The 26,973-nt window shown below is 36.0% G+C and overlaps 1 protein-coding gene across 6 annotated transcripts in view; it reads right to left on the reverse strand.

Annotated features, from left to right (window-relative positions):
- Positions 1 to 413: 413 nt before the first annotated feature.
- dachd (dachshund d) overlaps positions 414 to 26,973 on the reverse strand; it is a 115,812-nt gene continuing 89,252 nt past the window's right edge. For 3 of the 6 annotated variants that reach the window (XM_039655384.2, XM_039655382.2, XM_039655378.2), the window contains 5 exons: positions 15,790 to 15,935; positions 13,992 to 14,139; positions 9,283 to 9,426; positions 7,995 to 8,063; positions 414 to 3,379 (listed from right to left, as the gene is read on the reverse strand). In XM_039655384.2, coding sequence (XP_039511318.1) covers positions 3,339 to 3,379; positions 7,995 to 8,063; positions 9,283 to 9,426; positions 13,992 to 14,139; positions 15,790 to 15,935 — 548 coding nt within the window. In that variant the 3' untranslated portion in view covers positions 414 to 3,338. The remainder of the gene's footprint in view (positions 3,380 to 7,994; positions 8,064 to 9,282; positions 9,427 to 13,991; positions 14,140 to 15,789; positions 15,936 to 26,973) is intronic. The other 3 variants (XM_039655383.2, XM_039655381.2, XM_039655380.2) reach the window with 2 other exon arrangements.

Consider the following 26,973-nt stretch of genomic DNA (forward strand, 5'->3'; position numbering starts at 1 on the left):
ATGAGGCTTTGCGATTTTTATATTATTTTTTTGTCTAGGCCTACGTGAAATTCTACATCCATTGTACGATTTTTTTTCCTCGGAAGGGCAACCTGAGTCGAGAAAAGCATATGGGCAGTTGGCCGGGCAACCTGAGCAACCCCCTGTGCTGCACGTCCCTGAAACAATGAAATAAAACAGAATTATTAAAATGAAATTTGGCAAAAATCACTAACAAATTGCTCAGCATGACCTTAATAAAGGGTGTCAACTTGAAGGTAATCTTGATTTTGGTACTTCTATGATTTGATTTGATGTTTTAAAATGAGACAAACCAGCTAATGCAACAGAAAAACATGATTCATCAAATCCATTGCTAATAGTTAAAGAAAGATGTTAAGATGTCAAGGAATTGCCTTTTTTTCTTTGATCTAGATCTAGAAAGTGGAAAGGGGCAAATTTATGAAATGCTTACCGATTAAAATGATACCAAGAAGACATGTTTGGTTTGAACATTTTGATTAGATTAAGTAAAAATGAATAGGTTCATCTTAGAAAGAGCCACGGACATTTAAAATTATTGTGATATTAAAAGAAAACTCATATGATTTCCATCTTTACAAATTGTGATTTAATTTATTCACAACTGTATATGATGGAAGCATGAAAATGCACTGCATGACACGAGTGACCCTGGTTGGCTCAATCCTAACAGTTTATCAATAAGTAATTAAATTATACAAAGAGATGTAAGTTTCTTCTTGTTTCCTTCTCTCTCCATTCACATTTTGAATATGTGGCGTTTCCCAGGAATATTGTGCCCATTCAGCTGGAATGAATGAAAGATATTATTCCTCAGTCGTGTGTTGTGTAGAGCAGTGTGTTCACTGTACTAAGCATGAGTGATTTTATACTGCTAGATATTGTCATTGCTCAGTAACACATGTTTTACAACTCAACCATGAACAATTTTGATTGCCCTTCAGATTAAAATATAAGCACACAGCTATACATAATATCATACGTGACGTTCTGCAGCTGAAAATTTACAATCTCTTTATTAGGATACAATTGGAAATGCTTTTTGGACTGAACCAGAGTAAAATCTGCATTAAACACATTGATGGTAAAGTCACACCACAAACAGTGTGTATTTCTCTCTGAAGTTGTTTACAATGACAAAGTGATTCATTCGCAAAAGAGCTTAGTCTAATAATCATTGACTCACAAATATTTTATTACCATATATAACACCATAGAATAGAAAACAGACACACACTCATGCAACTTTGCACAGATACACTTCAGTGCATGTGTGCAGAAACGCACTCGGACATACACGCGCACTCTCGCGTGCACACACAAACACACACACACGCACACACTCTTACATACCATTACAGGAGACAAGATCAGAAAAGAGGGAAAATCACTTTAAAACATGACATCCTTTCAATATTTGTTTCCTTTACTGCCATAGAAAGAAATAAGGAACAATATGTCCATAAATCTTGCTACAGTGTTCACATCACATAAAAAGAAACTAAAAGGCAAGTCCTCATTGATGAGGTAAAAGATACGTTAACATGTAGTTTAACACAATAAACATTGGAATTGTTACAGACTGAGGACAAATGTGTGACAAAATAATGTCTATGATTATAGTATTAAATAGCTGCCCCATAACATTAGATACGTCCATCTGATAGAGGATCCTTTCAATGCATATATTCATTCTTGATTATCCAATAAGTGCCTCATCACCATCATCATCATCATCATCATTATCTACTTGGTACAATAAACGCCTGAAATATATAATTTAATATATTCAACGTTATCATTAATTAGCACAGTGTAATTTTAAAGTCATCTGGCTGAATTGTTTCATTCTTTATTCAAATGTGATAGTTTGGGATTGCTATGATAACTTGATTTTTGTTTTCTGTTAAATGTGTGAAGGACTCATGTGGATGTTTGCAATCTTTGCTGGCAATTGTTAAACAAATCTGTCAAATGATTTGAGAATCTTCTCAAACATCTTTAAAAATAAGCAATAAAAAAATTAAGTCTATAATCGTTTAAAAAATTACTAGAATTCTGCAATTTGCACACACAAAAAATTATTCACATGAGGCAATTATGAATAATTATCTTCCAGTTACCGTCCGCTTTTATCTAGATTAAAAAAAGGGATAAAATTATTATTTTTATTAAAATTCTGTATTTTTTTTTTCGATGGGAACCTGTTGCCTGTTATTGATATTGACAAGCTTTTGAAAAGAATAATAATTTTTTTTTTGTTTAGTATGACGCATTAAATACTATTTAAAGGGGGTAATCACTGAAAATAATACACCAAATTGAGTGTAATAATGATGGGTAATATTTGGCTATGCAACTTTTCCATAAACTGAAGTTGAAATCAATCCATACACGCTTCAGATTCAAAATTTAGCAGTGAATAAGACAGTAGCATTTATCAACTTTAACTGGATGTGAGTGAAGAAACCCTAAGTACAGTACATTTGTTCAGCACAGTTAAGTATTTATTGAATAACATGAATTCAGGACAACACATTTACATGCCTGCATGCTTCCTCACCATAGTGGCAGCGAATTGAAAGAATGATGGCTCAGAAACAAAACAAATCTATAAATTCAATATAAACGTTGGCATTGTTCTTCTAATAGATCTACTGCATACACAATACCAACTTTTAACATTATATACAAATACCAAAGTGAGTGAGTTAACCTATCTTCTGTATATACAATAATGATAGAAATGAAACTTGATTGTTTTTTTCTTCTAGTTTAGAAAACATTAAAAGCAAATATTAGTCGTTTCTGTTGATCAACATATATTCAAATTCACATTTTCAGAGGTTCTTCTCCAAGTTTGGATCCTTAACATCTTGGCAAATAGTTATGACATTGATTTATGTTCTTTTTTTTTCTTCCTTTTTTTAATACAAAACAAAACCTCTGAATCAGATTTAATTTTTCGAAGCTTTTTCGCTGGTTTAAATACAGTATAAAAAATCTTCAGTGCTGTGAATTTGTTGTAAATATTATCATCGAGTGTACCAAATGGTACATTTTACTGTGCTCAAATTGTCACCTTCGCCAACTCATCATATCCATTCCCACATCTGGCATTATATAACGTTTATATCATTGAGAATAAGAGTCGTAATACTACATTCGAACACAATTCGTCTTCCACATCGGGCCAAGCATAAACCCTTGATGCACCTCTACGAGCGATTGACCTGTTTCTGTAACTAAATTACCCTGCGAAGGGACTCTGGAGAATCTTCATACGATACACGCTGCCAGTCTTCAACACCATGCTGTTAGTACATCACTGTGGTTTTCAGAAAGAGTCTTCCATCTGCTATTGATAGAGGGAGAGACACAGTAAGTATACAGAACAGAACAGAGACGAAAAGCAATGATAAGTAACAGTGATGCAATGCAATTGCACAAATTACACCTTGTGAACCCTGGATCAATGTATGTCACATTTAAAGAACATGATATTGCCCTCATGATGTAAGGCACTTCACAATTGACACTTTATATGCATAATTGGAATATTACAAAAATAGCAGCCTTTATTTTGTAATTAATTTTTTGACATGTATGAGCTTTGTCCATTTCCAGCGAACCTTCATTGGCAAGTGCATGCCTGAATAGGTGGCAGGTCTCTTTGCCTCTTCCGGTAAAATCATCTGTTAAGCATGCATGGCTCAGAAGCTTGTTTGACATTCATTACCAGAACATTTCCTCTGTCCGGGAATGCTGCATCACTGCATTTAAGGAGTGTTTTCTCTCTTAGTCGGTGCAAATAAAATGATATTCCGATAAGCAAAAGTTCGGACTAATCGAGGTTGCTCCGTGTTGGAATTGGTTGAAACGAGATTTGATGTGACAGATACTGTATCCACTGTACACACACTAAAAAAAATGAGGACCTAGGAAGGTTGTGCACTTTACATAATAAAGTTTACTTATAATAATTGTGTTTTTTGACTTGAAATGTTTCTTTTCTATTAAGGTCTGAGTAATTGTGTCTCAACTTAACAGTACAAAATCCTAACGCATTGTCTAAAAGTAAAGTAAAAAAAAAATTGTACATCCAGAGGGTGGCAGTATAGTGCGAGACAACTGCCATTTTGCCCGAACTTAATTTTATTGTGTTCAATCTGCTTAAATATATGTACAACTTAAGTTTACTTAATCCATTTGTGTTGGATTACATGATTGATTTGTGTTGCATTAACTGAAACTGGGCAGTTCTTTTAGTTCCCAGCATGCTTTGCATATGGTTAAATTAAGAGAGAATAAATGGTAAAATTAAGTGTTATGTTTTTTTTTTGTTTGTTTTTTTCGAGAAATTTAGAAAAGGAGAAGACTTGATAGTGTAATAGTGTTTAATGTTAATGTCATTGGAATTATTAAACCATTTAAATTACAGTGGGTTACCATTGTGGAGAAGAGTGGAGCATTTTGTTTGGCTGTCGACTGATTTCAATATTTTCTATTGATTTGGAGGAAGAAGCGTAAATCTTAGCATTCAAGATGCTATGTGCTACTGCTAGCAAATAGCTAGCTATAGTCTATCAATTTAATTAAATGAAATATAAATGGATGAATTAATATAATAAAATGCCTCAATCATGCCAGGAAGCCTTTAAAAATTCAGGTTGAGACTACTTAAATTGGGTAATTTAAAATTACTTAATTCCATGATGTTGAAGTTACATGAACAAATTATGTTTGTTTAACGTAATTCAGTTATGTGGAAACTATTGACAAAAAAAAATAATAATAATAATAAAAAAAAAATAAAGCCAACATATAACTTTTTTAAGTGTATTTGTGTTGCCATACTATTTATATCATGCCTTTTTGGGGGATTGCACAGAGATAACACAGATATAAAATCATTTTGATTTTATGTAAAAAAAAAAAAAAAAAAGAATAAGTATTTTTTTTCTTCTACTATTAGACATACATTCCTAAATCTATGCTTTGTGATTTAATTTAACTTTGAAATTTATACATATTGATTCATGTGAATCCAGTAATCTGATGAACATTGATTAATTGCAGCTTGCGCATGGAGCTGGAAACATGCCTTATTTTGTATGCGTTTTGCCATTGACCCGGCTCAGGTTTAAAAGGGCTAATATTGTGATCTTGATAAATATTGAACATAATCATTTCTATCGCTCTAAGCTCACAGGGCATTTTAAGAGCTTCATCCACATTATCTACCTCATTATATAAATGCTATATACATATTTATTCAAATCGTGATAAATGCATGTGATTTTGATTGCCTTCATTTATCAGATTGCACCATATTTGGTGCTGGAGACAGTATTTTGAAATCAGACAATAACAGCAAACCCTAACCCTAACCCTAAAAAACCCAAAACTATTATCCTAAATTATTTAGAAAATATACAATAAAAATATTAAAATACCAGTCAAATTTAAACAACATGCAAAAAACGACAACAAAAACAAGCAGAAAGCTAATCTTAAATGTACAAATTAGCATATTAATTCTGGGTCAAATGGAGTGTAGCTAAACTAGCGTGTGCAGACAGTGACAGGAATGTTTCTTGAGTGGAAAAAATCGAATGACTGCCATGTTGTTTTATGAAAGAACCCCTCATTAAAATATGTTAAAACTTTGGCATTTTTATATTCAAATCAAGATGAAAAGTTCATTAAAGAGGATAAATATTTCATTAGATACTAAATAAAACAAAGGAATTTTTGGCTTCTCTCAGCATAAAATTCCTTTGAAAGATTAATTAATACATGTAAATTATGCAAATTATGCCCATGCAAATATTTTATGAAGACAATTAAGGGAACCATTAATTACTGCCTTTTTTGCTTCAGTGACATTCATTCATTTAATTTTAATTTCACTTTAACTGTTTTGATGTTTAATCTTGCAACAAAAAAAAAAAAAACCAAAAAAAACTTTATCTCCCCTCACAGGGTCGTGTAAACTTGCAGAAAACATCGAGAGGCGCGTGCTGAGCATCGGGAAGAGATACCGGGGAGATATTATGTTCGGTATCAGAAGGAATTAGTGGCGAGATGTGCTCCCAGAAGCAAGGAGCCAGGAAAAACAGTCAAGCTTATTCTTGGAATGGATTCAAAACACTGGAAAAGCAATTAATAAACACAGACAGTGTTAATATAGCAGAATTACAGAGTGTGACAAAAGACAAATAGAAATAATTAGTTCTCTGAAATTATGCTCTCATTATTATTATTTTTTTTTCCCAACAGCCAAGTGCTGAAATTATAACACGTCTCGGTTTTCTTTTTGTATACAGATTGGAATAGAATTTTTCCCTCATATGCAAGTGTAATTTATCAGCACCCTTTTTTTATGTTTTTGCCATTTAAGAGTAATTATGCCACACTGGTTGTAGTCCACAGTAACCATGACATGAACACAGAAATAATTGAACAGACACGCTATTTTAATACATACACAATTCCCGTGGCCAGTTTTTTAAGTCAATTCTTCAAGGGCACTGACCATAAAACCTATGAAATGATTGCATCTTGAGGAGCAATAACTACAGTCTTGTCAGTAAAAACTGTTTTTCTCCAGATCATATGACCTAAATATCTTAAATTTCCCAATATGTCTGCTCAAAGGAACTACTGACTAAATCAAGTAGTGATGAACACGTTTCTCTCCCCTCCATGCTTATTCCAACTTTAGCAATTAATGCTGGAAAATTATTAATCTTTAGACATGAGAACCATCATAATGCTAATGACATTATACGCTGTGAAAAAAAAGAATAATTTCCTGTTCATCAAGTCAATGTCACTCGATTTAGTTGGGCAAAATCATACTCCTTGCACTGGATCTCCATTTATTTTTACTAAAAACTTCCTTCACACACACACACAAAAAATTAACTAGGCTAATCAAACTGGGTTACGGGGCTTTTACTTGCGACGGGGTATTAAAATGCCATTTCCCACATTTCATAGCAATTTCCACACACTATTTTCAAAGGGAAATTGAGACCACTCAAGACGACGTTTTTTTTTTTTTTTTTGTATCACATGTGCTGCTGGGTACAATTAAAATAGACATCAGAGCGATGAGCGACTTAACACTTAAGGTGTAGTTAAAAGAGTGTGACTGAAACGTTCGCAAATGGACACGTGGTTTTCTGTGAAACGATACCAGACTAGACCGGGTCCATAAATACCCATAAACCAATAAAGTGCGTGTGTATTTATTTGAGTGGGTGTGTTGTGCTCCACTGTGGGTCATCTTCAGATAATGAAACTTCTTATTATGCTCATTAAATTGGATTGGCCTCTGAGGTACACAACAGAAAAGGTCTTACTGTCAAGGGGGTCTATCTTCTATTCAAAGATTCTATCCATATAAAATTAACCTTTACCTCCATATATATAATCTGTCTATTATAGAGTAGGTACATTTATAAAGAAAGTCAAACATGTACAAAACAAAATTGGACCCCATTGACTTTCATTGCATGAGAAGAAAAAATACATTTTGTGCTCTACAGAAGAAAGAAATTCATACAGGTTTAGAAGTAAATGATGAAATAATATAACATTTTTTTTTTGGTTGAACTATCTCTTTAATAATATTTTAATACATCCCTGCTGGTAAAAACTTCAAAACAAAAGTACAATTTTAATTGACTCAGTGGGCTTGTTTAATGTTTAATCTTCTCCTCGTTCCTAGTTTAATATCTCATCAAACTCCTTCAAATCTCCAACTCAGCAAACCATGCCACTGTCATAATTTCAAATATTTTCTCTGTCTAGAAATGTTTTCTTCACAGATCTTGACCTTTGTCTTGAACTGTAGGATCTGCGGCCCAGATGGCAGGCTGCATGCATGAACAGCAGGCCGAGTTAAAGCGAGGCTCATATACCGGAGCTGAGCCCAGATTTATAGTCTCTTGAAAAACACGTACCTTGTATTGTCCTCTCAGCATCTGTTCTGCCACTGCTGCGGTCAGTCTCTATCTCCTGGGTCAACGAGTCTGGCAAAATGAAAAGATAATGACGATTAAACATCCATGACATCTGTGCTTAATTAGGAAAGTTTTCTAGCCTCGTTTTTCGTGACGGGTGAATGTGCTCAGCCAGATAGCTCGGGTCAGGGCAACGTTTTGACCAATGGATGAGCAGTGTTATGAATACTGAACAGGGAATTTCGCCACATGTTACCCTGATCTTATAAATCTTGCTTGGTACAGATGTAGACTATACTTGTTTCATTCAACATTTGAAACCTTTTAGGATGTAATAAAAATGCAGTGTTATTTCAATATTATTTATATGCTTTTCTAGAATTTAAAAATATCTTGAATCAGCTTTTTATGTTTAATTTTAATGTTTGTTATGTGCTTTTATAATTTAATGCTATTTTCACATCTCTATTCCGTTTTAATTATTTTGATATTAGTTTTAGTCATTTTAGCACTTTTTATTTCAGTTATATGACAAAGCAGCATTTTAATTTTTTTTTATGTTCATACTATATTTATATTTTATTTTATCGAAGCATTGTTTAATTTAACAAAAAAGATAAAACATTTAGTGGTTTTGATTTAATTTTAGAAAATTTAACAACACTTTGCTCAAAATACTTTGACAGCAAACACTCAGAATGAACCAGATTTGGAAAAGAAAATGCTTGTTTTTATGTTTTTTTTTTTTTTTTTATCGCACACTTCATCATATTGCAAAGCTCTCACATTTTAAATCAGCTTATTATACAGATTTTTTTTTTTTTTTTTTTTTTGCAGTTAAAAATGTTATCATGACCACTGTTTACAGTACAATTTATCCCAAACACACTTTCTGGATAAATGTGCAAGCTTCAAATCTCTTTTATGATTGCATTTTTTCTGCTTCTTCATAATATTATTTTACTTAATATTTGATGGCCATATATGTTTCTTTTCTTTTCCTTTTTTTTTTTTTTTTGGTCAGTAGGTGTGTATTAATTTGGATCATGTAGTCTACCGGGTCACTATCCCGAAATAAACCCTTGCAATGAACAACCCGATGTAAAGGTTTCGTTTTGTAGTAATCTGAAGCATATGATTATTCTCAGCAAATGAATCAAATATATTTGACATGAAGTGACCTTTATCAACATTGCAAATTCCATATCTAGGAATCCACATGAAATGGCAAAAATACACCCTTTAACAAACTGAAGTATGTCAGCGTTAGACAGGTAAGTTGTCTCACCATTGAGTGATCTGAGACTTTCTGTGGGTGATGTCTGTTTCAGGGTCTGCTCCACCTGCTCTCGTCGTTTAGACTCATACTCCAGTGCCTCCTGCAATTTCCTCTTCGCTTTCTTCTCCTTCTTCAATCGCTTCTGAATGATCGCTGTGTGCAAAGAACGCAGAAAAGCAGCAGTCAAGGACCCCAGTCATTTGCAGAGCTGGATTAAAGGATGGAGGGCTGGTTTTTCAAACTCGGTCAGTGAGGAAATATTCATAGAAAAGTTGCAGCTGAAAAAATGTTCAATGAGAAATTGACTGTGTCGTTAGCGAAATAATTGAGCCAGCGATAACCTGGATTAACCTAGGTTAAAATGCCAATGAGACGAGGTTAAGGGAAACTTTCTGTAAAGAAGGAGAGGAGAGAGGCACGCTGAATATTAAACAGAAGAAAGCTGGAGGGTTGTAGGCACATTTATAAGGAAACTGGCTTAATAAGCTCAATTTGATTCATTATGTAGGATAAATACATAGAATATGAGACTATTAAATCACACTTAACAATACTTTTGTGCAAAAACACTTTTTTTAATCATTTATTGATGCCAAAATTGTAGATTCGTAATTATATGTTCATGCAATAATAAAGTAAAATAGAGTATGTAACTAGAGGCCATCTGTAATACACATATCACTTTTAATCTCAAAGAGAGTTGAAAATTATTAGCTAAACTATTATCAATCTGTAGTCCAATCATGGCCTTCCCTCGAGAAATATTGTGGCTCATTTAGAAACATATACATTACTTATTCATATTTCCATGAGTTCAACCACATTCACTCGATTGAAAGCTTTGTGCAGTATATCTTTCATTTTCATTGTCTATGTATGTAGTTACTGTAATGTACTGTATTCCCAAAAGCATGTCTGCACACATAATCAATATGTGCTTTGTATTGATCGTAATGTGAATATGCCTTATTCTGCTCGATTTATGACCTTGTCTCTATTACTTTGTTTTGTGTGCTTGTAATTAACAACTGTGTTTGTAACATGGATGTTCAGGTTAATTTAATGCCCTTTTGCACAAATTGTTCTTTTGGGTTTTGGAAAGATGTACTTTTTTTGTGGGTGGTTGGTTTATGGCTTATAAGCCCAAGACAAAAAAAGGCCACCAAAAGTCTCTGATGAAAAACTGATGGCTAAAATTATTTCAGTCACATGATCCTTCAGAAAACATTCTAATATGCAGACTTGAATGCGGGAAGGAAAAAAAGTAAAATTTTGAGCAAAAAGCTGAGAAAAACAAGTTTTTTCAAAGACGACATCCAGGGGTGCGTTTCCCGTACAATGACGTAGTTCACTGTTTCACTACCATAGTACCATGCATCGTTGGAAAAATCAACTAGCTAGTTACGACTGTTTCCCGAAACCCACTGTCGCAAAATATCGTTCAACCCCATTGGTTTGGCACGTGGTGGAGTAATAACTACTCTTAATGAAACTGTTTGAGATCCAATTAACGCTAGATTTGTTAATATAAATTACAGACATGTCATCTGAGGACTATGTCTAATTGTTCTCAGTTATCAGACTCAATATTTGGCTCGTTCTTACATAGTAGAGCACGTTCGCACATCCGCACTCTTCAAACACGTTACGTCAAAACGTCAAATTACGTTTGTATGTATTCTAAATAAAAGGCACGGTTGTACTGAATGTCAGCTTGCTTACTTTGCTCAAGATAATGATTTATTACCTCCAAATGTCATGCAATATAGAAACGATGCCTCTAACTACAGGTTGAGAGCTGTCGTTCAAACCATATAACTTTGCGATGCTGTTTGCGAATGTCAGTTGGAACGATGGTTTCGGGAAACACCGAATCGTTAAACTATGCAGATAACGACGGAACTTGCGACCATAGTTGGCTAACGATGCTTTCGGGAAATGCACCCAAGATTGGATTCCGAACGATGTTCAAAATATAGATGAAGTAGATCGAGTCTATAAACACCCCCAAAGCTTCCACAGTCCTATGCCTTCTTGGGTTGACATATCACTCAGTAGGCTAACATTAGACAGTTTAGTGCTGTTTAATGTTGATGGTCGCATTACTTTAACACTAGAACGGCCACAACGGTCATTTTGACCGTTTTGAATTTTATATCTACAATAACTTTGTTGAAAAAAATAATAGAATCCTGCTGGTACCTGACTTTTCCTAAAATTGCCTGTATTTTCATTTAAAATGATTTTCATATAAATTAAGTTACGTAAACGTAAGGCAAAACAAAACAAATGAACATATTTACCTATTTCGGCCATAGACGGTCATATTGACCGCACTGAATTTCGCGATATTTTTTTTGTTAAATATCCCGCGGTTGATCGTGGTCTCTCTCTCAACTGTCAACAGAAAGGTCCGTCCGGTCACCTCTGTAGTGGTGTTTGCTTTATAATAATTTCTACATTAGTTGTTGATCAGAAATATGCAAACAAAACCAGACTAAAGTTATCAATACTTGCGTTATAGGCTATATATCATCAGAGAGTGATTCAGAGTCAGAGTTCACATCAAGGAAAAAGAGACGGCTGCTATCATCAGACACGGTGGATCCAGATGTTCAATTCATATCGGATGATCTTGGTGAGCTCTGCTGCCCTGTCCTGCGCTGTTTGTTTTGCTGCATGGGCTGTTCACTAGTTCTGCTAGTCCTATTATTATTATTAGCCTATTGACCGCTTCGCATATCGTCACATTTTCGTCATAGTTTTTGTCATTCAAACCTAGTTTTTATTTAGTTATCGTCTCGTTTCCGTCTTTGAAAAAATGTGGTTGACGAAAATAATTACGAAAATTATTCGTCAAAGAAATAAACACTGTTTTGAATCTAACGGTCAAAATGACCGTTTGTGGCCGTTCTAGTAGTTTTGGAATTCTGGCACTTCTAGTGTTAAATATGCATCTGCTTACATATGTATCGCTTGTTTCGGCTTCTTCCTTACCTGTGTTTTGATCAGGAGATTTTGTTATCTTTCATAAGATGTCTAATACCATATAACAGTGAAAATGGATGCCAGCCGAACTTAGCCCGCCCACAACATTTGAGGTCGGGAAGTTTGGTCTGAACTTGAACTTTATTATTATTATATTTCATTAATATAGAGAATTCAAGTTCAATCGATAAATGCATAAATCAACGAGCATGCAGTTGTATTTGTCTTGATAGACCAGTAGAACATAGAAGAAGAAAAGTAAAAAAAGACATAGGGTGAGGATCTTAGTACAATAACATAAAAAATTCCAAACGGAAAAAAGTTTCATGGCATTTCTGTCCGTCAGTTCGGTGGAGCAACTATGCTTGAACCAGAGCTGTTCGGCCAAATCAAACTGTTCGGGCGGGCTTTATACGATCATCAACAGTAACGTAATAATCCACGTCACCAAAGAGGGCTCGGGTTGAATTCCTTTACAAGAAAGAATGGCTGCCGCTGAAGAATTGAGATGTGTAGATTCTGCCATTGCGTCTGTTATATTGACAGTGCATTCATTTTAAAAGAGGAGCAGAAAACCGCAATCAAGAGAAGTCGCTCTGGTTGTAGGTCTATCCAATCTAGTGCAGAGGCATTTCCTTTCCTGGCTGAAACGCTTCATAATCAGAGCCTAATGGAGCAGTATCAGACTCATATTCTGACTATAATCTGAGCATGACGACGTCAGGCTAGGAAATTTCCGTCAATGGCGGAGAAAGAGTTTAGAATTTGTTCCTATGACTTAATTAATTCAATTGTTGTAGTAAATCGTGGTCAAATTGAACTAATATGTTTGATTTAATTAAAACAAGGGAACAAATTATTCCAATGTGGCCACAATTTAGTAAAATGGGACAAATTATTATAACATGCACAGGGCACTGGATTTACTTAAAATAAGGGAACAAACATTTGGGACATACAGTCTTATTTGTGGGAACAAATTGATAATTTGTGGCCACGATATACATACTGTTTTTGGTCCCGCATGTCAAACCTGGGGGTCGGTATTATGGTGGTTGCTTTTGCATTATTGCAAAACTTACCCAGAGTACCTTTAGTAACTGCCTAGCAATCTTGTAATCACCTATATTAGCATTTGACTAGCAATACCATGAAACGAGCCACAACGACAGCAACACACATTTTACTCAGAAATGTATCTAGTTATACATTTTATCACATAAAATTCTGTTGGTTTAATTTTATAGATAAGTCCTCAATGTAATTAGTCCAACTGAGAATACTTTATTAAGCTGATTAAAATAAAGCAGTTGACATTAAAAGATGGGACCTGTTATATTTTTGTAGTGAGACAAAAATTCCAATTATAAATATAACTGATGGGGCAAAATATAATTTCTAAAATAGTACCGTAAAAGGTTTTGCCTTTTTTCATTAAATTGCTCGGTAACGCTTCCTTTTACATTCCAGTTACCCATGTAAATCCTATGTACTTATTTTAGTAACTACAATTATGGGTAATAACTAGTACTAACCCTGAACCTACCCCTAAACCTACCCCTGTTCCATGTACTTATCTTATATTATCCAGTACTTTCTAGGTAAGTACACTGCAAGTACTGTACTGTAAAAGGAAGCGGTACCAATTTCTCTATAACCAAGAATCAAACTACAGGTGATATACAAATTGTGTGTACTCTTTGTTAGGTTTGTGTGTGTGTAATACACACCTCTGTTCTTCTGCTCGACAGCCAGTTGTTTCTCCAGGGTTTCTCTGAGCTCTCGCTCTCTAAACAGCTCCATCTTTAGCTCTGTTTTCTCCAGCTGCACTTGTTTCTCCTGAGCGCGGGCGTTATCAATTGCCACCTTCAGCAAACCCTTCAGCAGCAGCAGGAGACAAACTCACGTTATACAAAGTCCACACACACCTATTCAGGAGTCAATCAGCTATATGAATGCTTTATTTTTCATACAGCAACATGTCATGGACACAATATAAGCTTTAATTAAACTATAATTTCTGTTTGTCAGTTTGTGAAGCAGAAGATCGTATAAGAGCGATCAAATCTTGAACTTAACACCAGCTTTGTCTCAAAACAACACTTAAAAAGGTATTTGTCGTGCAAATAGCTCGGTGACCATTTCAAAACAATTATTCCCTGTACACATGCAATTAAGCCAAATGCAATGGGCTATATCATACTAATTGTTCCTTCGTATGACCCCAATTTAGACTAAGTTGCTTTATCTCAATTTTCTGCTTGGGTTCGTTTTGTTGATTTGTGTGTGAATGTTCAATCAAAACATTACCCTGAAATCATGATTAAAGATGACTGACTGAACTGAGTCCTGCTAATTAACAATGGGGCCGAAAGCAACGCGATAGATCTGATGGCCATATCACAAGAGCAATGAGCAAACCTCTCACTCCCCTTACTGTACCCACATCATTAGTCTCAGAGGTGGTGTTAATCAACTACATTCATCTTTCTGACTGGGTCTCACTTGCATGCCAACCACAGTGGTGATCAAGGGAGTCGCGGTGAATATATGCGGCTGTGCATTTGTTTTGATGGGGAAAAACATCAGCTGGAGGAGCACCCAGAAAACTAGTATATTAACTTTTTTACACACCTCCCACAGGCAAAAAAGGCACATCTTATTAAAAGTAATTGTTTTTTGATGCATATTATTCTAACATGCTGATTTGGTGCTCGAGAAAACAAAAAACTTCTTATTATCAATATTGGAAATTGTTTGTTTTCCTCTTTTGAAAGTTGCTTTGAATAAAAGTATCTTCTAAATAATTAAAGGTAAACAGCATGAATATTTCTTACAGTATGAATGTTTGACTTAACCTCAAGCATGATGCTAATATCGCTGCACATCAGCCTCCATTCACAATATTTTCCAGTGGCTTTAGACTGCCATAAATTGTGATAAACGACTTGATGTGTCATCTCCTCCCATTATGTGTAATCTTCAGAATCACTGGTGTTCACTGTGTTATGACACATGACGTGATAAGATCGTGACATGTGTCAGCTGGCCCGTCCACAGTGGGCTAAAATAGATCGTTACTATAGCAAATAGCAGATAGCCTGCTAAAATTCAAGGGAAACATTTTATTGGAATCATATTACTCAATTATGACCTCTTTTTTTTACTTTTATAACTAAATACTGAGAAGTCCAATTCAACAATGTGGTTATTGAACATTTATTTCAGATAAAGTTTCTTTGAATGTCTTATACTTAAAACTCAACACTCGATACCATTTTCAAATGTCCATTTGAGGGAAATTGAGTCTTACCCTGCCTGAACCAGCCTGAAAGCCTTTGTTGGTCCCAACATAACACATTTTTTTGTCGTCAATCATTTTATTAATGCTTTGTGAATAGTCTGACCAATTTGACCAATTCACTAATTAGTAGTTAAAAGACCATCTGAATCAACCAGTGAGAACTGGATCAAGTAAGTACTTATTTCACCTTCTGTTAAATATCTTCTGACAGAGAGGTCTCTCACCTGGATGTTAGTCAGAAGGGTCTCTATAGACGACAGCCCATCAGGGAAGAGGAAGGGTGAGGGGAATCCTGGAGGTAAAGTCTGACCTGCAAACGACAGCCTCTCATAGCCGTCTCTCGCAGTCGGCGTGCACATGGGGGTTTCTTCTGGTGGCAAGCAGAGCAACATACGCATTCAGCACAACAGAAGACACAATTCATGTAGTACTGTGCTGTAAAATAAATCATTATTTTCTTGAATTGGTGTTTATACACCCAGATTGTTTGTGAGATGTAAAATTAACATCTATACAAGCATGCCCAATCAAGCACATATGATTGATAGCCCATTCTGTCAGTGTCACGCGGCACTCTATTATTGATGCTTCTGTATTTATAGCCGCTATAAATGCTTGAGAGATTTTACATACAGAATAAAATGAGAGGCCCTTCTAAGAAATAGTCATTTGCATTTTTGGAAATTATGTTTTTCTCGGTAGCATCGAGGGCATGGATATGTTGGGAGACAAAGCCCACCCGTTCCATATGGCACGAAAACTCTCTGATAGGAAAAAAAAAAAAAAAAAAATTGCACTCAAGCAGATGCATATGGCTAGCTGAGATTATCAAGGGCCCTGGCTTCTCAACAAAGGCCATATGGCACAAGGTGGTGAACCCTCATTGACCATGTTTCAACACTACTGCCGCCCCCTGAGCAGACTGGCAATGCCATTCTGGGCAAATGAATTAACTCCCTCAAAGGAATCGGTGCATAAAAAATCAATATGATTGGAAGAGATTCAAGAGGAACCTGGTAGAGCAAAACAGAGGAGGAAAATAAATATCATTTATTTTCTTTCAGTCGATGGTTGACACTTAAATGTGCAGGTGTAAAATGTCACAGGTGGGGCTGCCGTTAAAGCCCTCTGGAAATAAAAGAAAAAAGGATTTTATGTCTACCAGACAAATAAAAACAGGGGCTGGCACATTAAAGAGTATATATTTTATCACCTAGTCCACTGGGACTTCCAGCTGAATGTCATAAGGAGAGAAAACGCTGGGATGAGCACTGTAAAGCATGTCTTTACAAACAGCTTTCCAAGATTAATCACCATGTCAACTTATTAAACATTATGCTGGTAAATGAAAGGAATCTGAAGTACCTTGTGTTAGAAAAAAAAAAAATGTAATCCCCTTTATAGTGTAGTAAACAGTTACATTTACATTTATGCATTTGGCAGACACTTCAATCCAAATCCATTTACAAAACATGCAACACACTTTAATAGCATGTGTTTCTTGGAATTAAAACCCATGACCTTGGCGTTCCTATTGCCTATTAACACATGCACTGCAATAATAATAAAATATGTATCTAGAGTTATTTATTTATTTTGTTAGTTGTTAGTATTGGGGGGGGGGGGATTTTTCAGTAAAAATGATTTTAATTCATTATTTAATAATTCCATGAATTAAAGTTGCATTAGTAATCTACAGTCTAATGACAATGTTTCAAACACACACACACACACAATGATAAGCTGCAGTCTACTTTTCTGATTATTTTTTTCATTATTACATATTATTTTCTATATTATTTGTATATTTGTATATTACTTTTTTCATTATTAAATAAAACATATACATTTTTTTTTCAAATCTGCCATCACTCAATTTGAGTGAACTATAGTACATATGAAGAGTTCAGATGCAAAAGCCTCTAAATGCCATTTGAAATTTTCTTCTTTAATGATGATTTTTATCAAACTTGTATATTTAAGTTCAGTAATTTAACTTAAATAACAATTAATAGGTAATTATCATTGCCATTTAAGTGAAATTACTGAACTTAAATATACAAGTTAGATAAAAATCATCATTAAAGAAGAAAATTTCAAATGGCATTTAGATGCTTTTGCATCTGAACTCTTCATATATTTTATCTTAAAATTAATTATATACATGTTAAGATTTTGTAAAATTCAGATGACACCAGGGAGGCTTTAAAACTAAATGAACAAATGCTTCAATTAATTTGCTGTAATAATATATTGGATGATGCATCATTCAAAATTCATATTTAAATATGTTTTGTTGTATATTATTGATATAGTTCCCGATCTTAAACCACTGGGCTACAGTTCTACTGTACCTACCTAAATTAAAAAAAAAAAAAAAAAAAGTTTTCTAGTTTAAGTATTAAAAGTATATTAGTTGCATCTGAAAGAGAATAGAATGAGTGTGGACACTGAGCAGATGTCCAGAGGGTCTGAAATGTAAAGCAGATTCCTGCTCACTTCCTGAGAGCAGCCACCAGTGCCCGTCAGTGCCCTGATGACATCATCTGTCATTCATCAGTTCCGTTAGGGCAGACCTCTGCCATCTGCTGCACGGCCAATCATAACTCTACATCTCTCTCCACACACACACATGCACGCACAGGCCATCAAAACTCCACATTCATCTTAACAGCCACAGCCTTATACAGGCTATCATAGGCCTGCATCCATCACTACAAACACGTAAAGGCCTCATAACCTCCTGAATCCATCTCCACACACACATGGCCAAACATGCACACACAGACTATCATAACTCACTTTAAACCACACAGCCCTGCGCTGACACTATCTTCACGCTGTCATAGCGGGCTGCCAATCACAGCAGAAGTGTTCACAACATTCTGTCTGCTACAAAACGAGAAAACGCACAGGCCATGTCACCAACAGAACACAACACGATGATTCCGGCTGTCTAAATGGCAAGAACAAAGAACAATATCTCAATAACACGTTCTATTGATGTAACGCATCATGAACGAATTGCTAATGCCTTTTGATATATAGTTTAGTTCAATTTATCAAGGGATGCACAAATATATGCGTGTACCATTTTGAGCATGCTAATTTCCCCCATTTTTACATTACATTTTTCCTGTCATCTAACACCCACTTAATGTGCAAAACACTAATAATTTAACTAAATTAATTTTTATACAGTATATTTCAATGCATAGATTCACTTCATGACTTTAGTAGATAAAATATTCTAAATGAGAAAATCTGTAAAAATAAAATAATATTTTTTTTTTATATTTAATTAAATACCTCAAAATTCTTGTTTATTCATTCAAAGCACAAAATGGTATGGGATAAGCTATACATCATGGTTTATACATTTATTTTAAGTGTTTAATTCAATTAATTATGGGCAATATTTTTATTATATTATATTATATTTTACAAGATACAACTAATTATAAGGTCATTACATCATTTGTTTTAAATCATTATATACTAGTTATTAAAAAGCCTAGAAATGTTATTTCTCATGCATTTTAGTTAAACCCCAGAATGAGGCCCTCATACAGAATTAATACGTGTTTATGTGACTCCCTAAATCAAGCACAAACACGGCACGACTTGAGGAGCCCCTCTTCTGCCATCAGCATTCACTAACGCCAGCCAAGGCTTGGTAACAGCTGGTCCTACATTAATTAGTTTAAAGTATTTATTTCAACCATCTCCGCAGCAGATTGCAGCAAAACATAAGAGATTATTCCGAGCATCTGCAAATGCCCTGGAAACATTCAGCCAACCAACAGTTGAATATCAGCCGCCACTATTAAGACTTTACGATCCGAAATTCTTGGACGGAGGAAAGGCCAAGAGGAGTGCTGTGAATCCATTGAGGGTCTCCACCAATCTCTCCCTGATTTAACAAGCATTTTACTCAAGATCATTACCGACAATGGGCGGCCGTGCATTTGCTCGTAATCAAATGTTAAAGAAAAACTTGTTTTAATGCTGTTCGATGGCATAGATTTGTGCAATCATTAACAGATCATGTAAACAGAGTGAATTTTATCAATTTGATGAAATTATTACATCACAGACTATGCTATTTATACACAGTATGTGTTTGTCTCTTTGTCTCATTTATGGCTCTGATTCTTTGAATGCCAAACATGTAGCGAAAAAGCAAACGAGAAACAATACAGGAGAATTGGATGTCAGAAGCCTGTATTTGGTTTGCAGCCACCATAGTCCTGGATTTGGTGTTGGCATTAATAATACATCATTGCTTAAACCAACTTCTGCTTTAGACTCAGCAGGACCTCGCCGCAAACACAATACTGGATCACAGGGTGGCTCATATTGCTTTGTTACTAGGAAACAATCTGTCATGCATTAGATAGCAAACAGCACATTTCATCTCAAATGACCAATTCAGCTCTCAAATAACTGAAATTTGCCGTTTTTTTTTTTTTGGTTTTTTTTTGGTCAGTCTCCATTTACATTTGCCACACTTGAGTGCAATTGTGTCTGTGAGCATTCTCTTGTTTCTAGCACTCCATTTTGCCCAGGCTTTAGTTGTTTATTTCCTGCCATTGGTCCAGAATCATTGACTTGGACTTAATTACAGTGCCAGACGCCAGCATGATGAAGAGAGCGAAGGAGAGAGCTGTGTTTTCCAGGTGATATTTCTCCACCGGGGCTGCCAGCAGCAGCTGTGACAGGTCCGTTTGCAGCTTTCTGCCTCAAAAATGAAATCCTTATGAAATCCTTTTAGGTCAGCCGTGTCACAAATAACATTTCATGTGCAACTGTTTCGCTGGATAATAGGAGCCGCAAATAAAAATGGGACGCTGTAAATACGACGCATTTGGAATGAAATGCCATAATTTAAAACAACGCACATACTCACAATGACATGTAAACATGTGTGCACGCACACACACACACAAACAGGCGCACGCTGTCCCTCCCTCTCGTGGCAGCAGTGGGAGTCATTGACAGTGTTGTAGCAATGATAAATCACCTTTCCTGTTAATTCTCTCAGTCCTCATGTGTTGTGCTGCTAAAAAAGGGGCTCAGAAATCAACTTGACAAAACTATAAATGTAAAAAAAAATATCACTTGGAGGGATCTGGGCTTATCTTCAATTTACATGTTATTAGATTTGTATTGTGAGCGGCTGCGTTGAGGAAAAGGGGAGAGCGAAAAGAGATGTTTCGCGATAAGAGAAGATAAAACGTCTCGAACCACTTTCAAAAGCTTTTGATATCTTTGACGGAAAGTCATGACAAGGAGAGTGTAAAGCACTCGACTGATTTTTAATATGATAGACAAGGCACTCTGCGATGAATTGAGTGGAAACCTTGGGAAATTTAGCAACATTCTCTCAATAAATAGCTTTAATTGACCTTGGGAGCTGAAAATGTGCCATATGTTGCAAGTTGCAGTGTTTGAATTGAGGTCCCAGTGGACCTTTCAGCTGATTTCTCCAATGAAGGCACTGAGCCGGAGGAGGGAGAGAGAGAGGGGGAAAAGCATTGCAGCATTTGGCTAGCCAGTCACTGTGATATATTGACAGGTGAAGCCTGTGTCCTTGCAAACCTGTGTTCCTCGCAGCAGGAGAATTGAATGTTTAAAATGTGGAGGATGTCAGTTCCCCTCTCCGCTACCTACAGCAGACAATTACATTTTATTTGACCTGCCAATGGGGCTGAAGAAGTTGCCTCCTTCCAGGGGAGTGGTTATGACCTTTCAGTCTCATAAATGGAGACAACAGTGCATTACACAGAGGTGAATCTTTAAAACTGCATTGTCTGCTCTCTCTTCTGCATTCCATTAAATATTTCAACAGCAAACTGTTTTTATTGACCTAACCGAAAGTGGCCAGTTTGAATAACCTCTTTGAAACTCGAAAAAAACTAACTCTAAAAAAAAAAAAAAACAGAATGATGATTAAATATAAGAGAAACAAGGATATTTTAGGTAAAAAGACAGTTAGGATGGAGTCTGTAGTTCCATCCGACCCTGTTTCCCTCTCTCCTCTACCACTGCTTCCCGTGCTATCTTGTCCTGTCCTAAAAAATAAAGGCAAGGATGCCAAAACAAAAAAACAAAAAACGAAACAAGATATTTTGAAATGTTAGAGAACGGCAGAGAGCGATTTATATGGATAAAAATAATGGATAAGAAAGAAGAAACTAATCACTGCTTAGTATACAAATATTATGATGAATTTCAATTGAGGTGTCAAATAGGATGCAATTTGAAATTGAAATTCAAGGAATTGGAAGGAAGTTATGTAACTGTAATTTTACCAAGGAATTCAGTTCATCAAAACAAACTCTAAATGTTTGATTTTTTTAAGCTTTAAAGGTGCAATGTGTAAAAAGTTGTAATATCTATTAACCAGAAATGCAATGACATCCATAACTATGTTTTCAGTGTAGTATAAAGAACTTACTTAATATAAACCGTAATGTTTTTATTACCTTAGAATGAGATATTTACATCTTCATAACCGCAGACACCCCCTTCTATGAAGGTCAACTTATTGTGACGTCATGTTTCTACCGTAGCCAAACGCGAACAAACTGCGCTACAGAGCATGTTTCGTCACTACCTTGAAAAAGAAGCAGCAGAAAGCTAGAAGCTATCCAGAAACACCGTGAATAGTGACTTTTCCCTCGTCAGTGGTGTAAAATATGTAGCTTGATTGTTTTATGTAACTTAGTTCTTCTTCCTCGCTGTGCTATGGCTTTGCTATGTGGGGATACATGTGCTGGTTACGGTCGTGAGACAGCTTATTAGTACTCCTGTCACTGACCATAAAACAGTGCGTTACAGGAGTCACCAACCCGTCGATCGCGGTCGACAAGTCAATCTTGGAAGCATTTTAAGTTTCAAAAACAGAGAAAAAAAAGCCTATTGTGTGTAGTAAATGGTGTCTATGAAATGCAGAGGCGCACAAAATTAAGTTTCCTGCCGCCAGCACGTATCTCTCCGACAGATTGCATTCGTTAGACAACATAGACGCGCGAACACACAGAAGTTGACGGAACATTCTCGCCCACCGTATGTTCGTTAGAAGGTAACCAACAACATTGTGCGAACACACATCGTGATGGAGAAGGGAAAAAAAACTTGTCTAACATTTTAAGCTAGAACATCTAATATATAGCCCATTGTATACATTATTATTGATGCAGTCAAAAACTCTACAACCACTTTGCAACAAGGCCAGATTGAAACTTTGGCTCAGTTTGGCTTGCTTACATTACCTGAAACTATAAAGGAAATGTTAGTAGGTATGGGAAGGAATGAAGATGTATTTCTTCATTTTATTTAAAATTATATATTATACTGTATTAATAGTCTTTCTAGTTACATTAAGGCTACATGTATTAAAGCAGAGTGCTCTGGGTAATATTTTATATCCTGTCAAAACATACATTAATCATTGCCATTGCATTTGTATTTTTCAAAGGTGTCAGGGAAAAAGCAAAAAGATATGTGTTCACACACACACACACACACACACACACACACACACACACACACACACACACACACACACACACACACACAAACACCTTAATATTCTAATATGTCCATTTGTTCACAATGTCCAACCACACAATAAATCATTATACCATTTCGACTAGACACATTCAAAATGCAAAAAGTTTTGCTTTTCCAAACTGTTTGGAGCAATTTGTTATATTTTTGTATATTTTTGAAATATAACATTAAATAGTAGGCTATATTTGATGTGATGAATTGCTCTGTTTATGAGATTTACCAATTGTTATAATTTCAATTTGTGCTGGTTATTATGAACAATGGGTCAAATCAGGGGGCGGGGCTCAATTGAGGCTCCTCCCCCAACCACATGTGATTTGACTCCAAGATCTCACTTGATAAAACTTGAGAACCCTGGCTTTACACGTTAACCAGCTCAGCCACTGTAAGAGCTCACATTAGCCAGCTAAACTTTTACTACCCTTGTTGGATAGTTTCATGTTTCTTCTGCCTCGTTTATCCCTCCCTATGTGGGGAGAAATGTGCTGGTTACATTCGTGAGACAATCAGCTGATATTATATTATAAGACCCTGTCTTAGACAACCATATGTTTGTCCCGTTTTAGCCACCGTAGCTTCTTTGAAAGGGAGGGGTGAGCAGTGGGCTGAGCCCTTAGTGCAACTCGCAACTGAACTGCTAGGTGCTGCTAAAATCTACACACTGCACCTTGAAAAGCCTTGCATATTTAGGTTATGTTTGTCTTATGATAGATGGATAGATATATAAAATCAGGAAATATCAGCGATTGCAGGACAGCACGTGAAAAATATCCCATTTGTAGCTAAGCTTTGATTTAAAGCTTTGGTTGGAACCTCTAAACCAGATGTTTGAGGGATATCAATACATCACTGCCTTCCAAGCAAACTGTAACTAGGGTACATAACAAAACATGAAAACAAGAAAAAGACAAAAGCAATGAAAGGGAAAGCAATTCTACCTTGACAGCATGTGTACAGATGTAGACCACAGTTCGAAATGTGTGCTGTGATCCGTAGTGGGCAAATTCCATTAGAATGACTTAAAGGTGCATATGTTGTGCATATGGGCACGGTGAATACACACGTGTTACAGGATTGTTACAGCTATATCTACCGCAGAACCGCTAAGCCCGCTCACACCCACTTGGCTTTGCTCTTTTCTGCTCTTTAATTCCGAGATGAAAATTAGCCATTACCAAATTCTTGCTGAGAGTCAAAGTCAAGTGCTGGTGTCGGCCGGCCCTGGATTAACAGGTAACATTTGACTTGGAAAGCCTTATCGCTGAGAAATGCACTGTGGTGTTTCTCTCTCCTCTCTCTCTCTCTCCACTAATGTTCCCTACACTTAGAGATTAAATCGCTTGCTGCACAAACCCATTTGAGAGCACAAGGAAGGTGAGGGGGATAATCAGCACAGGCACTGGGCCGTGTTTCCTAAACGCGCTCCCAAACATTACTGTGCACGGGCATAAAATTAGCGTCGGGACCTTAAAACGCTGACATTTCGCATGACTTTTGGGAAAGTGACACCATCATATTTTCTTGTAGGATATCATTAAATTTCAACTGCCCTGTGGCAGAGACTTTCCATTAATAACCAATTCTGTGTGTCACTCTGTGCCCCTCTTCTGAAATAATGAGTCCTTTGGTTTGGCTTAATAAATTGAAACATATTCTCAAGGCCACGCTGAAGACAGCCGCACAGATGGGCAGGCGAAGGGGAGGAAATCTTCATAAATCCTTAACTGTCGCACACGGTCAGGGATAAAACAAAAGCAGCCTTTATGGTGAGCAGTTCACCACCAGAGGAAAAAAAAAATAGAGGTCTTGTGTAGTTGCAATAAACTACAGCAAACTGATAAGATTATAAGACACATGCACAGAGCATAAAATGATTGTTAGATCAAATAAAACTTTCTATTTAATTTATTTATTTATTTATTTTTAACAGCAATAAAACTTTTGGTCATTTCCTACTTTAAAGTCCCCGTGAAATCAAAATTGAACCTATTTACTTTGTTAGCGCATATTACTAGTCTTGTGGTGAACAATTAATCCGTGCAAGTAAAAATATATTTAAAAAATGTTTTACCTTGGTAATCTTTAATCAAAATCTGAAAAGTTACTTCCGGTCTGGAACGGTTTCTTTTTCTGATGACATAGGTTTCACAGTTTGGGTGGGGAAACGCTTCCCCTCAAACCGTTAGTTTACTATGAGCGAGAGATGGAGAGGAGGAGCGCTAGAGTACAACCCTGCCCTCTGTTCAATATTCCGTTTCACTTGGAAATACGTCACAGCACTGGAGAAAAATCGTTTGCGACTTCCGGTTCACGGGGACTTTAAAGATCTGACAAAGATCTTTTAACAACATCAACAATCACTATATACTTTGAACCAACATACTGTAACAGGCGAGTCTGATAATGCATTAAAAAAACATTTTTTTTAAGAATTTTGTGGTTTTGTGGTTCACTTGCCCTCTTCACAGCATGCAATAGGGCATGAGCTGCATTGTTTGATTTTATTATTTTTCTATTCTTTATCATTTTGAAGTGTGCTTCATTTAAACAATTAATATCAACAAGGTCCAAAGCAACATTGAACCCCATTGACTTTCATTGTGAAACATTTTTTCAGAAAATTTCCTTTGTGTTCCACAGATTGATGCTTTGCAATTTCATGTGCAGTATTGTTGCAGACATCTTGTTTTCTGGTGATGGGCCATACAGCACTGGCAAGGCAAAGAGTCTCTGATGCAAACCCCAGCAGAAGAAGATATCTTGTCTTTTTATATGGCCTGTGTCATATTTATTGCATAAAGGTCAGAGTGTTCATTTGTTCAAAGTCAGCGCTTTTCCACGCTCCTCCATGTAATAAATGCAGAGGGGATGTCATTATCGGACCGCTGAGGATTAAAGGCTTGACTGCCTGTGATGACTGTATAAAAAAAAAAGACCCTCCACTACTTTTGTTTCTTCAAATGAGCGACCTACAGAAAGGCCGCACTCGGCATACAATGACAACCATCCTTGCCAAAAACAGACACTCCTCAAAGGTGGATGAAGCTTTGTTGCACGAGGATTGCATAATAACCCAATTAATAAAAGTAAAGAAAAATGAGTAAATAATGTTCTCAAAGGCCTTTGAATTAATTGGCTTTTGAGGAGCAAATCTATTCAGGACGACTCATATGTAGTGGAGGGTATTGTTTAGGGTCTATGTGGGGGGAGATGAGCACTAAGGTCTGGAAATTAAAGATGTCTCAGTTTAGGGGCTGTTTACACGACACCATATTCAACTAAAAATGTAAAACTTTGTTTTGGCCGTTCATTTACAATGCTGTTTTGGGTGCCTGAAAACGCAAAGTTTTAAAAAAGTTTTCAAAGTGCATGTCTCCGTGTGAACAACAAAAATGTGAATCTCTGAAGACGATGACGTCATGACGTCCATGTGTATATCGCCATCTAAAGGCTTGGAAGAAGAATACAGCATTTTTAATCGTTTTAACAGGTCCATGTGAATGGGGATCGTTTTGACAATGGTGTTCTGTACACGTAAAACTCAAAGGAAAAACATCACTATTCGTTGTGGGATACGTTGTTCATTGTCGTGTGAACATACCCTTAGAATGAGTCCATTATTGACCACCGAATGCTTACTAGTGCACACCCCGAAAGCTAGATTAGCCCACTACAATCACACAGTGGAAGCCTTCTGCGCAGTCTAGTGCTAATCATCTCTAGAGATAAGTCTGTCTGGACATCTTGATTTATTTTTGTTAACTGGAATTGTCCTCAGCTCACATCTGTTTGAATTTTCTCTTATTCTATCTTTTATAAATGTGCACATT

This window comes from Pimephales promelas, chromosome 7 (assembly GCF_988280905.1).
Source record: "Pimephales promelas chromosome 7, fPimPro1.hap1.1, whole genome shotgun sequence".
In the NCBI taxonomy this organism is placed as follows: Eukaryota; Metazoa; Chordata; class Actinopteri; order Cypriniformes; family Leuciscidae; genus Pimephales; species Pimephales promelas.